The 14320-nt window shown below is 36.2% G+C and overlaps 1 protein-coding gene across 1 annotated transcript in view; it reads left to right on the forward strand.

Annotated features, from left to right (window-relative positions):
- The window catches only part of TPH2 (tryptophan hydroxylase 2), a 135931-nt gene that overhangs the window by 18119 nt on the left and 103492 nt on the right, over positions 1-14320 (forward strand). The window contains exon 5 of the mRNA XM_001363038.4: positions 2789-2856. Within this exon, the coding sequence (XP_001363075.1) occupies positions 2789-2856 (68 nt within the window). The remainder of the gene's footprint in view (positions 1-2788; positions 2857-14320) is intronic.

Below are 14320 nucleotides of genomic sequence, written 5' to 3' on the forward strand. Positions count from 1 at the left end.
CTGATATTCATCACTTTGAAAAATCTGGTTAGCCCAAAGAATAGACTCAGCTTTACCATCTGGAATACCTTGACTTTATCCATGAATTTTGAAAATTGTACAACTTCTGACCGTCCTGTAGTGAAGGGAAGATCTCTGCTTGTTTTTCAAAAAATATTTCAATTGACAAATATTTATTTTCTCTTCCTCCTCTCTCATTACTTTTGGGGAAAAAACTTCCAGCAAAACAAAACTCTTGTAGCAAATATGGCTAGCCAAGGTAAACAAATTCTCACATCTGCCATGTCCAAAAATACACGCCTCATATTGCACCTTCAAATCTTTACTCCTGCTTCTGTTATATGGATTGTTTCTCTGGGAGTTTACAAAATGCTACCTTTAAGACTAAACTAGTTTTTCCTTTTGTTTATTAAAAATTACGATCTCTTCCCAATTTTATGACTAGATAAAATGGTTTATAATGAGCACATCAATTATTTGTAAGCTGAGCTTCCAAAGCTTAGAAGATTCTTGAAAACAGTTCTCTTTAAGTAGCTGAAACATTCTCTCTTGAAATCTTGTTTTTGTCATCAATGGACTCAGCTACTCTTTTTAAAATCAAATTTGTTTTTTATTATGAGCGTAATCAGCCAACATAAACATTCTACTTCTACCCCTATACACCATTCTCTGGTAACCGAGAAATATAGTTTAACAATACGAAGTCAAAATTGCCCAGGTCTGTTACCATCTCTGCCAAGAAGATGGGCATGGACTTCATGGCCAGTCCTTTAGAGATAAGTCTCTGTGTCGACCAGAGTTCTAACATCTTTCAGATTTGTATGCCTTTATCTTATTGTGGTCACAGTGTAAATAAGACATTATCTTTTTACCATCAAAAGAGGGAGTCCATGGGGTATATAGTTCTTGAGTTTCCTGCCAAGCTCATTTTGTGAAGATTTTAGGCCAATTCTCTGGGGCCAACGGACCATTTTCTAGTGAAGTTGGGAGGCTTGACAACAGAATAAGCCCAAGTCTATTTTGGTGTGTAGACATCTTCCTACTGTCTCTTTTCCTTTTGAAATTATTTCCTCCACTTAGCTTGAACTCCTGAGGAGATACATTACTTACAACAGCAATCCTTACTCTGTCTCCATTTTCAGAGTTGTGTGGAGGCTTCCATAATATCGCTCCAGGTGCCCGGACTGTGGAGGAGAAAAAGCAAATCTGGAAAAAATATTGCTTATACTTTGCTCATAGCATGAAGAAACAATTCCCTTATTTGTGGGTGGCTGAGAACATCCCAAGAAAAGGAAAGCAGAGAGCCACATACAGAGAGGAGAGATTCTTCCTCTCAGGAGTCCTTTCTTGCAGAAGTCTAATAGAACCCCCTCTAGGTGCAGGTGGTAAATTCCCTAAATTTAGATTTAAAAAAGTCAGTGTCTTCCAAGCACTCTCAGAAACAGTGCATTTAACGAAAAACAGAAACTGTCTCATTGCCAACCAAAGAGGCAGAACTTATGAAATTTTCAAATTCCATAAGACTTAAAGATGGGAAAGATATCTTTTGTGCTTGGGATTTATAGTTGTGGTCATTTAATGCAGTAAAATCTCCTCCATTTTGACTAATTTGGGGGGAACGAGTGACTTAAAAACTATTAAAAAAAAGAAATACTGTCTTATTTTCAAGTCCACAAAAGTAACTGAAATGAAGCTAACAATTGCCCAAAGAAGTCTCCAGGGGACCAGTTTTATGAAGATATAAAAATGGTTTATAATGAACACATCAATTATTTGTAAACTGAGCTTCCAAAGCTTAGAAGATTCTTGAAAACAATTCTCTTTAAGTAGTTGAAACATCCTTTCTCTCTTGAAGTCTTATTTTTGCCATCAATGAACTCAGCTACTCGTTTTTAAATCAAATTTGTTTTTTATTATGAGCTTAATCGGCAAACATAAACATTTCAATACATAAAGAATGAAGAAGACAGATGTATGGGAAACCATGAACTTTTTGCAATTAAAAGAAAGTATGTTAAATTTAACAAGGGAGTAGCAAAGTTGTTCTGTTTGTTTTCCCTCTAGAGTTTCTTTGTTCCTTCTGTATATTTTAAATATTTTATTGGTGTTATTATTATTTTTTGTATCCCAATCATTTCCCACTAATTCCCTTCTCCAAACAGAAGTGCTCACTTGCAACAAATATGTCAAGTCAAGCAAAATACTTCAATGTATTGGCCATGTCTGAAAATGTCTCTATGTCTCATGCTGTCTCTAGTTCCTCTAGTTCAGTGGTATGAAACTCAAAGAGAAATGGATCCCTGTAGGGTATATATTGATTTAGAAAAACCACCAACTAATATTATCTATGTTGTATTTTTATTTATTTTGTTAAACATGTCCCAATTACATTTTAGTTTGCTTTAAGCTTCTCTCGGGAGTTTTAGCAGTGTCTAGTTCAACACCTCTTCTAGTCCATCACTTCTTCGCCAGGAGGCAGGAAGCTTGCTTCTTTATCAAGCCTCTGAAGTCATGGTTGGTTTCTCAGATAAATCATTCTTTATAAACTATGGGGAACTCAACTTCAGCTTGATTGAACACATGTTCCAAATCAGCAGAGTCCCAATTGTGGAGATTTTACTAGCAGTTCAATTTTGCCATTTTTGAATCAATGGTTAGCCATCAAAACACAATGCTGAAATTTGAATTGATCACTCATTATGTAACACTTTGACTATTTCCTTTTAGTCTTCCTATAGCTGATTTTCTTGTACTTTGTTAAATAAATGAATCTCTTTCTTTGCTTAAGGGATTTAAGGACAACGTCTATCGACAGAGAAGAAAGTATTTCGTGGATGTGGCCATGAGTTATAAATAGTAAGTACCCATATAACTCTTTTTTGTGCCTTTGTGCTGACTAGTTAGAAAAAAAATGTCATGCTGAGTTAAATGAGAACTGGGTTCTCTTAGCTTTAAGTTTTCTAGAAGCAGACATGAGCTTTTACACATTAGCCAGCTCCATAGAGGCAATAAGTGCCAACACTGATGCTTGACATCCTGGAGTAATTGTAAAATAATGAGGGTTATGGGCCAAGTGCCAGATGCTACATATTCAACATTGTGTTCCCATTCCTCTAAGGCAAGGTGCCATGTTTTGTAAGCCTCTGCGTGGTTCTCCATCATTCTTTTGCGCTCCCTTGGTGCTTAATGTAGGGTTTGAATAGGCAGCTCTGCAAATAGGTTCTACTTTTGTTTTTGCATTGACTTTTTTAGTCATTCTCTCTCTTCTAACCCCTTCCCTTTCCTCCAAAGAAGCCCTGACTACCCCAAAGGAAAGTTCCTGACCCCTACATGGTGAAAAGGTGCATTTATACGGATAGAACAGAAAACAAACTTTGTCAAGCCTTAAATTGAAGGAAAAATTTCCTAGAAGGAGAAGTGTGAGAGTGATTGTAGTCATTCATGGATGCTTTAAAAATTGAATCCTTACATATCGACTCTAAGATTGCTCTATGTTAAGTAAGGAGTCTTAGACATGGGATGAAGTGAGTGCTCCTTTTTACACGATAAGGTCTCTAGTATTGTGATGAGAACAAATCTTTGAGAGAGATTTCCTGAATTTCATAGCAGAGAGGGAAATCATCTATTTTGGAATTTAAACAAAAATCGAACTCTTTCTTATATATGTGCAGACTTTGATAAAAACACTCTTCTAATCTGTTGATTGAAGACCTATAGTATATTGTTATAGAAACCCCCTAACTCTGTAATATATGTATATATGTGCGTGTGCATGTGTCTGTGTGTGTGTGTGTGTGTGTGTATGTTGTATGGTCCCTTTAGACATTCTGGTAAAGACATAGCCAAATGGAATCTTTTTTTTTTTAATCTTTACCTTCTGTCTTAGAATCAATATTAAGTATGCCCTTCTGTCTCCAGGCCTGGCTCTCTCTCCACTGAGCCACCTAGTTGTCCCAAATTGAATACTCTTTCAAAGTGAATGCATTGATGTAGTAGAGGGGATCAACTAGAAAAAGGATCTGAAGAGTGATTGAAAGGCCAGAGAAAAAGATCTTCATCTTATCTCCTCTTATAGAGTCATTCCTATTATTTTGTCAATATTGACTGAACAATAAACTGAATTTTGGCATGGTTAAAGTTGTATGCACCTTATGGTCTCAGGGTCTTCTACTCCACGAGGTCTAGGACACTGTGAGGTTTTTTCTTCATTCTGTAGATAAATAAATAACTTTTAAAGGAGAAATGAGTTGTTTTTAATGACTAAAATGCTGGAGTTGGAGTCAGGCAATTCTAAATTCAGATCCCACCAGTGACGCTTAGTCCATATAGAAGTATTAGCAGATCATATCTCCTTGAGTCACAGCTTCCTCATCTATAAAACAGGCATAATAATACCCACAATAATTACATAGGATTATTGTGAGGCCTAAAAGCTATGATAATCCTTTCGTAAACAGATTTAAATACTTTAAAATGTTCTATAAATTTCAGCTATCACCATCATTATTAGTGCAGGTGAGTTAGAAGGGGGTAAAAATGGGAAGAGTCCAAGATACATCTCAGACATACACAGACACAAATTAAAGGAGCCCTCTTTCCTTGTCTTCTAGTTATATGAATGGGGCTCTCAGAAAGAGGGGAGAGAAATGAAAATCTTAGTGTAGTTCCATGTTCCCTGTTACAGGAGTCTACAGAAAAGATTCCTCCGGATGAAGAAACTCATTAGGTTGGCATCCACTCATTACTATACTTCATGAGTCCTCAATAATGTGAGTGATTTCACTAGCCAGCTAGAAGATACATTAATTCAAGGCAAAAGACTTAGTGACAAGAAAAGATTCCTGACATAGTCATGTATTATGAATTCTCCCATAGGTTTGCCACATAACCAGTGAGAGAGGATGTGTACATATAGAACACATTACCAGGAAAAACTCATAGAGAACACACTTATATGGGATGTGTGTGTGTGTGTGTGTGTGTGTGTGTGTGTGTGTGTGTGTGTGTGTGCTGAGCTAGGGTTGTTCACAATTTTGAGCAAAGCAGACTGCTGATGTCACAATACACTCTCTTCTGGGAATAGTTAAATTCCCTTCTGAGTACTAAAAAGTGCTTTTGGGCATGGGTAGGGCTGGTGGTAAGGAGCAGAGATGGACATAAAATAGAGAAGGGCTTGGTAGTATATCACAGAGTCCATGTGAAGTGTCCTAATCCACTCAAGGTGCATGTAGATTTGGGACGAACAGATGAATGAGATATAGTTTGAACTATCTGCAAGTGAGTGAAAACGAAGGAAACAAATGCAGTATAACACATATATTGAAGCAGTAAGCAAGAAACACCCTCCTGGAGCATTAGTTATGAATAGCTGCGTTTACTATGGCATTCTTGAAAGTATAAAATGAGACTAGGAATCAACACAAGCAGAGAAAAATGAAGAATCCCACTCTATGTGGAAAACCAGTAGAGAAAAATGTATGTTGTTGTGAGTTTGAAAAAGAAGAGGAAGTGGAGAAATGTAAATGTGCTGAGAGCTGCCAGTAGATGAGACTCTGATGAGTTTCAAGACTGGCATCTCTGCATAGAGACACGATCAATCACCCTCCCTTAGATGTCCATAGGACCTTAGACTAATAGCTCCTTTTTTTGGAAAAATTTATTTAATTAGTCAATTTAGAATATTTTTCTTGGTTACAAGAGTCATGTTCTTTCCCTCTCCTCCCTCCACCCCCTCCTGTAGCGAATGTGCAATTCCACTGGGTTTTACATGTGTCTTTGATCAAAACCTATTTCCATATTGATGTTTGCACTAGGGTGATCATTTAGAGTCTGCATCCCCAATCATATCCCCCTCAACTCATGTGATCAAGCAGATGTTTTCTTCTGAGTTTCTGCTCCTACTGTTCTTCATTTGGATGTGAATAGTGTTCTTTCTCATAAATCCCTCAGAATTGTTCTGGATCATTGTATTGCTACTACTATTGTATCACAGTGTATCAGTCTCTGTGTATAAGGTTCTTCTGGTTCTGCTCCTTTCACTCTGCATCAATTCCTGGAGGTCATTCTAGTTCACATGGAATTCCTCCAATTCATTATTCTTTTGAGCACAATGGTATTCCATTACCAACATATACCACATTCCCCAATTAGAGGGCATCCCTTCATTTTCCAATTTTTTTTGCCACCACAAAGAGCACAGGTATGAATATTCTTGTACAAGTCTTTTTCCTTATTACCTTTTTGGGGTACAAACCCAGCAGTGCTATGACTGGATCAAAGGGCAGATAGACTTTTAGCACCCTTTGGGCATAGTTCCAAATTGCCCTCCAGAATGGCTGGATCAACTCACAACTCCACCAGCAGTGCATTAATGTCCCAATTTTGCCACATCCCCTCCAGCATTCATTACTTTCCTTTACTGACATGTTAGCCATTAATCTGCTGGGTGTGAGGTGGTACCTCAGGGTTGTTTTGATTTGCATTTCTCTGATTATAAGAGATTTAGAACACTTTTTCATGTGCTTATTAATAGTTTCTTTATCTGAAAATTGCCTTTTCATGTCCCTTGCCCATTTATCAGTTGGAGAATGGCTTGATTTTTGTACAATTGAGTTAGTTCTTTATAAATTTGAGGATTTAGACCTTTGTCAGAGGTTTTTGTTATGAAGATCCCCCCCCCAAATTTGTTGTTTCCCTTCTTAATTTGGTTTCATTGGTTTTGTTTGTACAAAAACTTTCTAAATTAATGTAATAAAATTATTTTACATTTTGCAATTTTTTCTAATTCTTGCTTGGTCTTAAAGTCTTTCCTTTCCCAAAGATCTGACAAGTATACTATTTTGTGTTCACCTAATTTACTTGTAGTTTCCATCTTTATATTCAAGTCATTCACCCATTCTGAATTTATCTTGGCATAGGCTGTTTGATGTTGATCGAAACCCAATCTCTCCAATATTGTCTTCCAATTTTCCCAACAGTTTTTGTCAAATAGTAGATTTTTTGTTCCAACAGCTGGGATCTTTGGGTTTAGCATAGACTGTCTTGCTGAGGTCACTTACCCCAAGTCTATTCCACTGATCCCCCTTTCTGTCTCTTAGCCAGTACCAAATTGTTTTGATGACCACTGCTTTATAGTATAGTTTGAGATCTGGGACTGCAAGGCCTCCTTAATTCACATTTTTTTTCATTATTTCCCTGGATATCCTATCCTAGACTTTTTGTTCTTCCAAATGAACTTTGTTATGGTTTTTTCTAAATCAGTAAAAAATTTTCTTGGTAGTTTGATGGGTATGGTACTGAGTAAATAAATAAGTTTGGGTAGGATTGTCATTTTTATTATGTTAGCTCATCCTACCCATGAGCAATTAATGTTTTCCCAATTATTTAGATCTAGTTTTAATTGTGTGGAGATTGTTGTGTAGTTGTGTTCATATAGTTCCTGTGTTTGTCTTGGCAGATAGATTCCTAAGTATTTTATATTGTCTAGGGCAATATTAAATGGAATTTCTCTTTCTAATTCTTGCTGCTGAGATGTGTTGGAAATATATAGAAATGCTGATGACTTATGTGGGTTTATTTTGTATCCTACAACTTTGCTAAAGTTGTTGATTATTTCCACTAGCTTTTTAGTTGATTCTCTGGGATTCTTTAAGTAGACCATGATATCATCCACAAAGAGTGATAGCTTGATCTCCTTATTGCCAATTTTAATACCTTCAATTTCTTTTTCTTATCTAATTGCTACTGCTGTGTTTCTAGTACAACGTTATACAACAGAGGTGATAGTGGGCATGCTTGTTTCACTCCTGATCTTATTGGGAATGCTTCTAATTTATCCCCATTGCAGATGATGTTTGCTGATGGTTTTAGATATATACTGTTTATTATTTTTGGAAAAGGCCCTTCTATTGCTATATTTTCTGGTGTTTTCAATAGGAATGAGTGCTGTAGTTTGTCAAAGGCTTTTTCTGAATCTATTGAGATAAGCATGTGATTTTTGTTGGTTTGCTTGTCGATATGGTCAGTTATTTGGATAGTTTTCCCAATATTGAACCGTCCTTGCATTCCTGATATAAATTCTACTTGATCATAATGAATAACTCTTGTAATCACTTGCTGGAGTCTTTTTGCTAGTATTCTAGTTAAGATTTTTGCATCTGTGTTCATTAAGGATATTGGTCTGTGGTTTTCTTTCTCTGTTTTTCACCTACCTGGCTTTGGAATCAGTATCATATTTGTGTCATAAAAGGAATTTGGTAGAACTCCTTCTTTGCTAATTCTGTCAAATAGTTTGTATAATATTGGTATTAGTTGTTCTTTGAATATTTGATAGAATTCACTTGTGAATCCATCAGGCCCTGGGGATTTTTTCTTAGGGAGTTCTTTGATGGCTTGTTTGATTTCTTTTTCTGATATGGGGTTGTTTAGGTATTTTATTTCTTCCTCTGTTAATCTAGGCAACTTATATTTTTGTAAATAGTCAGCCATATCACCTAGATTACCATATTTATTGCCATATAATTGGGAAAAATAGTTTTTAATGGTTGCCTAAATTTCCTCTTCATTAGAGGTGAGGTCTCCCTTTTCATCTTTGATACTGTTAATTTGGTTTTCTTCTTTCCCTTTTTTTATTAGATTGACCAGTACTTTGTCTATTTTGTTTGTTTTTTTCAAAGTACCAGCTTCTGGTCTTATTTATTAATTCAGTGGTTCTTTCACATTCAATTTTATTAATTTCTCCTTTCATTTTTAGGCTCTCTAATTTAGTTTTCATCTGGGGATTTTTAATTTGTTCACTTTCAAGTTTTTTGATTTGTATGTTCAATTTGTTGACCTCCGCCCTCCCTAATTTGTTAATATATGAACTCAAGGATATAAATTTCCCCCTGAGTACTGCTTTGACTGCATCCCATAGATTTTTAAAGGATGTCCCAACATTGTTGTTTTCTTCAATGAAATTATTAATTCTTTCTATGATTTGTTCTTTAACTAATCAATTTTGTAGAATCATATTATTTAATTTCCAATTAATTTTTGATCTGCCTCTCCAGGTACCCTTACTAATTATTATTTTTATTGCATTATGATCTGAAAAAGTTGTATTTATTATTTCTATTTTTTTGCACTTGTTTGCCATGTTTTTATGCCCTCATCAGTCTTTGTGAATGTACCATATGCATGCTGAAAAAAGTGTATTCCTTTTTGTCCCTATTTATTTTTCTCCATATCTCTATTAACTCTAATTTTTCTAAGATTTCATTTACACCTCTTACCTCTTTCTTATTTATTTTTTGGTTTGATTTATCTAGATTGGATAGAAGAAATTTCAGGTCTTCCACTAGTATAGTTTTACTATCTATTTCCTCCTTCAACTACACTAGTTTCTCCTTTAGAAATCTGGATGCTATACCATTTGGTGCATACATGCTGAATACTGCTATTTCCTCATTGTCTATACTGCCTTTTATCAGGATGCAATTGCCTTCCCTATCTCTTTTAATCATATCTATTTTTACTTTGACTTTGTCAGATATCATGATTGCAACTCCTGCCTTCTTTTTCTGAGTTGAGATCCAATAGGTTTTGCTCCAACATTTAATTCTAACCCTGTGAGTGTCTACTGCCTCATTTGTGTTTCTTGTAGAGAAAATATGGTAGTATTTTGTTTTCTAATCCACTCTGCTATTTGCTTTTGTTTTATGGGTGAGTTCATCCCATTCATGTTCAAAGTTATACTTGCCACTTGTTCATTCCCCAACATTTTGAAATCCTCTCCTAGTTCTGCCCTTTTTTTCTTTTGTTATATCCTTTAAAACCAGTGGTTTGCTCTTAATCAGTCCCCCTAATCCCCACCCTTATCATGCTTTCCTCTCTGCCCCCTCCTTTTTTGTTAACATATTCTTTTTTTTAGGTTCTGTTAAGCTCCCTCCCTCTTCTCTTTCCCTCCCTTTTGAAATGTCTGCCACCCTCCCCACCCTTGGTTTTACCTTTGCACTTTCCCTGTAGGGTAAGATAGAATTCAATAACCCAAAGGATCTAGATGCTCTTCCCTCTCAGAATTGATTTTACTGAGAGTAATTTTTAAGTATTACATATTAGCACTCTCTTCCTTGCCTTCTTATAATAGTATTCTTCCCTTCTCCTTCCCATGTGCCTCTTTGTGTGATATACATTATCCTATTTATCTTATTCCTTCAAGTTTCTCTTGGTGCCATCTTCTATCCCCCCTCCCTTTTTCTTTTTTTTTGCATATCATCTTAGACCACTTATTGCCCCAATCTCTACCTGTGAATGATTCTTCTAATTACTATAATAGTGAATATAATTTTTGAGAGTTATAAATAACATTTTCCATATATTAATATAAAGAATTTGATCTTATTGAACCTTTAAAAGAGAACATTTAAATAAAAAAATTTTCCCTTTCCTCTCTCTTTCTTATTTACCTTTTCATGTGCCTCTTGATTTTTGTGTTTGGATATCAGACTTTCCATTTAGTTCTGGTCTTTTCTTTACAAATACTTGGGAATCTTCTATTTTGTTGAATGTCCATACTTTCCCCTGGAAATATATAGTCAGTTTTGAAGGGGATCCTTGGTTGAAGAACCAATTCTCTTGCCTTTCTGAATATCCAAGCCTTGCGGTCCTTTAGTGTGGAAGCCTCTAGATCTTGTGTAATCCTGATTGCTGCTCCTTGATATCTGAATTGTCCTTTTTTTGGCTTCTTATAAAAATGTCTCCTTAGCTGGAAAGCACTTGAATTTGGCAATTAAATTCCTGGGGGTTTTCTTTTGAGGATTTAGTGTAGAGGGTGTTCTTTGAACTCTTTTAATGTCTATTTTGCCCCCTTGTTCAAGAACATTAGGGCAGTTTTCTTGGATAATTATTTGTAGTATGATGCCAAGATTTCTGTTTATTTCTGGGTTTTAAGGTAGACCAATGATTCTCAAATTGTCTCTCCATGATCTATTTTATCATCTTATAAGTGAAATATTTTGTTTTCTTTTATTTTGTCAGTCTTTTGATTTTGCTTTATTAATTCTTGCTGTTTTGCAAGATGATTGACTTCTAATTGCCCAATTCTGATCTTTTAAGGATTGGTTTTCTGCTATAATCATTTGATTTTCCTTTTTGGTTTGGTCTATCCTGATTTTCATGGCTTCCAGCTATTTCTCCAATTGGGAGTTCCTATCTTTTAAACTGTTATTTTCTTTTTGAACTATTTCCCTCTTTTTTTGACAAAATTCTTCTGTCTTTCTAATAAGCTCCAATTTAAATTCTTTAAGAGCTTGTGGCCAATTTCCATTTTTGGGGAAGTTTTGGGTGCATTTATTTATATGTCTTCTTTTGCTATTTCCTCTGTAGTCTGGATTTTCCTCCTAAAATTATCTAGGGTCAATGTCTTCTTGTTTTTCTTGGTGTTGGGAAGTTGTTTTTCCTGGGTGTTGTTTGCCATTGCTGTGCTGGTTTTTCCTTCCCTTTCCAGTCAGAAGTCTGAGTGAGGAGGGCAGGCTCTCTTTGTATGGAGCCAAGAAGCACAGTTTTTGCCTGAGGCCACCTCTTGAGTCTCTGTAGCTTCTACTGTTTACTACCCTTCTCTGTGCTATCTTTGTGTGGGTGCCCAAGGTCTGTGCTCTTCAGCCTGCTGGGGTCTCACATCTAGCAGCTCTTATGTGTAGGTCTTTGGTGGTCTTAGTCAGATGCCAAGGATCTAGAGGTGCCTCTTGCTCACTCTAGAGGTGCCCCTCATTCATTCACTGATTCTAGCATGCACTGGCTCTGACTCTGGCTCTGTAGGTGGGGTGGGGGAGGGTTGATCAGCTCTCATTTTGGTAGAAACTATTTCACCTTCTTATAGTGTGCAAATGCCCAAATCCCACATACCTTCAATGCTGAGCCCTACTGTAGAGTCCCTTTGTTCATATGAACTTTTTTATTTTGGCCTCTTGAGGCAGTCTATATTGGTAGGTGGTGAGGAGAGGAAGAGTCTTGGGTCTACACTGTTGCCATGTTTACCCAGAAGTCCTAGACTATGAGCTTTTGAAAGACCCAACTGCTTCACCAATAAACCCAAGTCTGAAAACTCTGAATGGGAAGGACATGATTACCAAAATCATCTTTAAAAAAGTTAAATGTACTTCCTTTAATGAATTAAAATCCAACATGGAAGTGGACCCCATGATTAGAAAATATTTTACTGGCTCTGAGGGAATGAAAGTTCAAGGGGCAAGGAGTACCTGGAAGAATAGAAAATGAGAGCAAAAATGATAGCTGGTGGCAAGAGGGCTGTAGTAATCAGGCAATCTCTGAAATGATCCTGTTTCCCTTAACTGGTTTTAGGAATCACTCTCTGGCACTTCCCTGGGCTCTTTGGCTATCATAGCTTTAGGGGAAAACCAGCTATATATTTAATAAGTGGTGAGGGATGAAGTGTTTCTTTCAGTCTATCTTATTCTTTAAAAGGAGGTTTAGACCTTGCCTTAGATCTTTAAATTGATTTTGAATTTTACCATGATTTTTCTTTTAGCTTAAGTTAAGGCACACCTTACTTTTCTCCTCCATAACATGAATTTAACTTGTTACCTCTGAGCATTTGAATATCTATTTTTCTTTGACATCTGACATCTTTGACATCTGACCAATATAAACAACTGGGTCAAAAGATAGTTAAGATAAATGAGACAATTCCAACATTCTGGATTCCAGATTAATGTTTTAGTATTTGGATTGATGCTGGATTTCTTCAGCTGCCATTTATCAGGGGAATCTCATGGCACGGAAAGGGACTTTATTTTTATTTCTTTAAATAAAACTCCTTACTTTCTATTTTAGAATTGATACTGCGTATCAGTTTCAAGGCAGAAGAGATGTAACAGATTGGCAACTGGGGTTAAGTGACTTACCCAGTGTGACACTGCTAGGAAGTATCTGAGGCCAGATTTGAACCCAAGATTTCCTGTCTTCAAGTCTGGCTCTCTATTAATTGAGCCACTTAGTTGCTTCTGGGAAGGTCCTTTAGAATTAATCTATTTCAATTTTTTCCAGTTTGGGAGTCTTTTGTATGGTATTCATAACAATTATTGAACCTCTCTCCAAAGGCATTTTAAGAGCAATTCCAAGGCACTAGATTTGTTGAAGAGCTGCCATTGTGGCTTTCATGTATTCTGCTTCTATGTTATAGTAATATAGAACAAATCCTCTTGTCAAGGAAAATCACTTAACCTCCATTTGCCTCAGTTTCCTCAAATGCAAAATTGGAATAATAACAGAATCTATGTCATTAGAGTTGTTCTGAGAATCGAAGAAATTTTATAAAGTGCTTTGCAACCCTTAAAGGGTAATATAAATGCAAGCTATTATCATTATTATCAATTACTAAATCTAAGCATATTTGAAAAGCATAGTTTTGCTCAAATCATATTTTAGCTGGGGGGGAAAGTATTGACTTTAGGAGTTCTAGGATCTGGATTCAAATCCTTTCTGATACTCAGCGCCTGTGTAAATATAGGCAGGTCCCTTAATTTGTCAGTACTCAGTTTCCTTATGTGTAAAATTAAAGAAGTGGACTAATAGACTCTGAGGTCACTTCTAGCTCTAAAACTATGCTCTTATGATTATTTGAATAGACGCTCAATGGCTATAGCACATGTGACTAGTTTTTAGGAGGGCAAATCATTCTCCTTGACTTATTCATGAGAGATCAATTTTTTTTCAGTTACTTTTCAGAGTGTCTGACTCTTTGTGACCCCATTTGGATTTTTCTTGGCAAAGACACTAGAATAGTTTGCCATTTCCTTCTCCAGCTCATTTTATGGATGAGATTAATATCTCATTAAAATTAAAGTGATGATTCCAGGTCCCTTTTCTTAGCATGTTAGAGGAGGCATGTCTTGAATCCCATCTTCCTATTCATAGCCCCAAACAATAATTGACATATGGGAAAAATAGTATTTTGGAGATCCCATATAATCCTCTCCAGTTTAAGGGCATATTAAAGACTTCTGAAACCCAACAAGGCAGTGTCTTTTGTAGACCTTACGATGAATATATTAAGCTTCAGGACAAAAGTCCCTTGTCTCAGGAAGACTTTTGAGCTGCTGGTGAGCTTGACAGCTGTCATGCTGGTCATAGGCTGGCACTGCAGTAGAAAGTCCCCTGGAGTCACTGCTGCCACATGTCGGGAAACAGAAAATGAAGGCAGAGTATCATCAGATAAAAATGAGTGTCAGTTCTAGGCTTTGAGCAATGAGATTTGTTTTGGCCACTGAGTAAATAATTTGGCTAAAGTTATTTCCTAGCAAAACACTAGATTAGAACTATA

Source organism: Monodelphis domestica, chromosome 5 (genome assembly GCF_027887165.1).
Source record: "Monodelphis domestica isolate mMonDom1 chromosome 5, mMonDom1.pri, whole genome shotgun sequence".
Lineage (NCBI taxonomy): Eukaryota > Metazoa > Chordata > Mammalia > Didelphimorphia > Didelphidae > Monodelphis > Monodelphis domestica.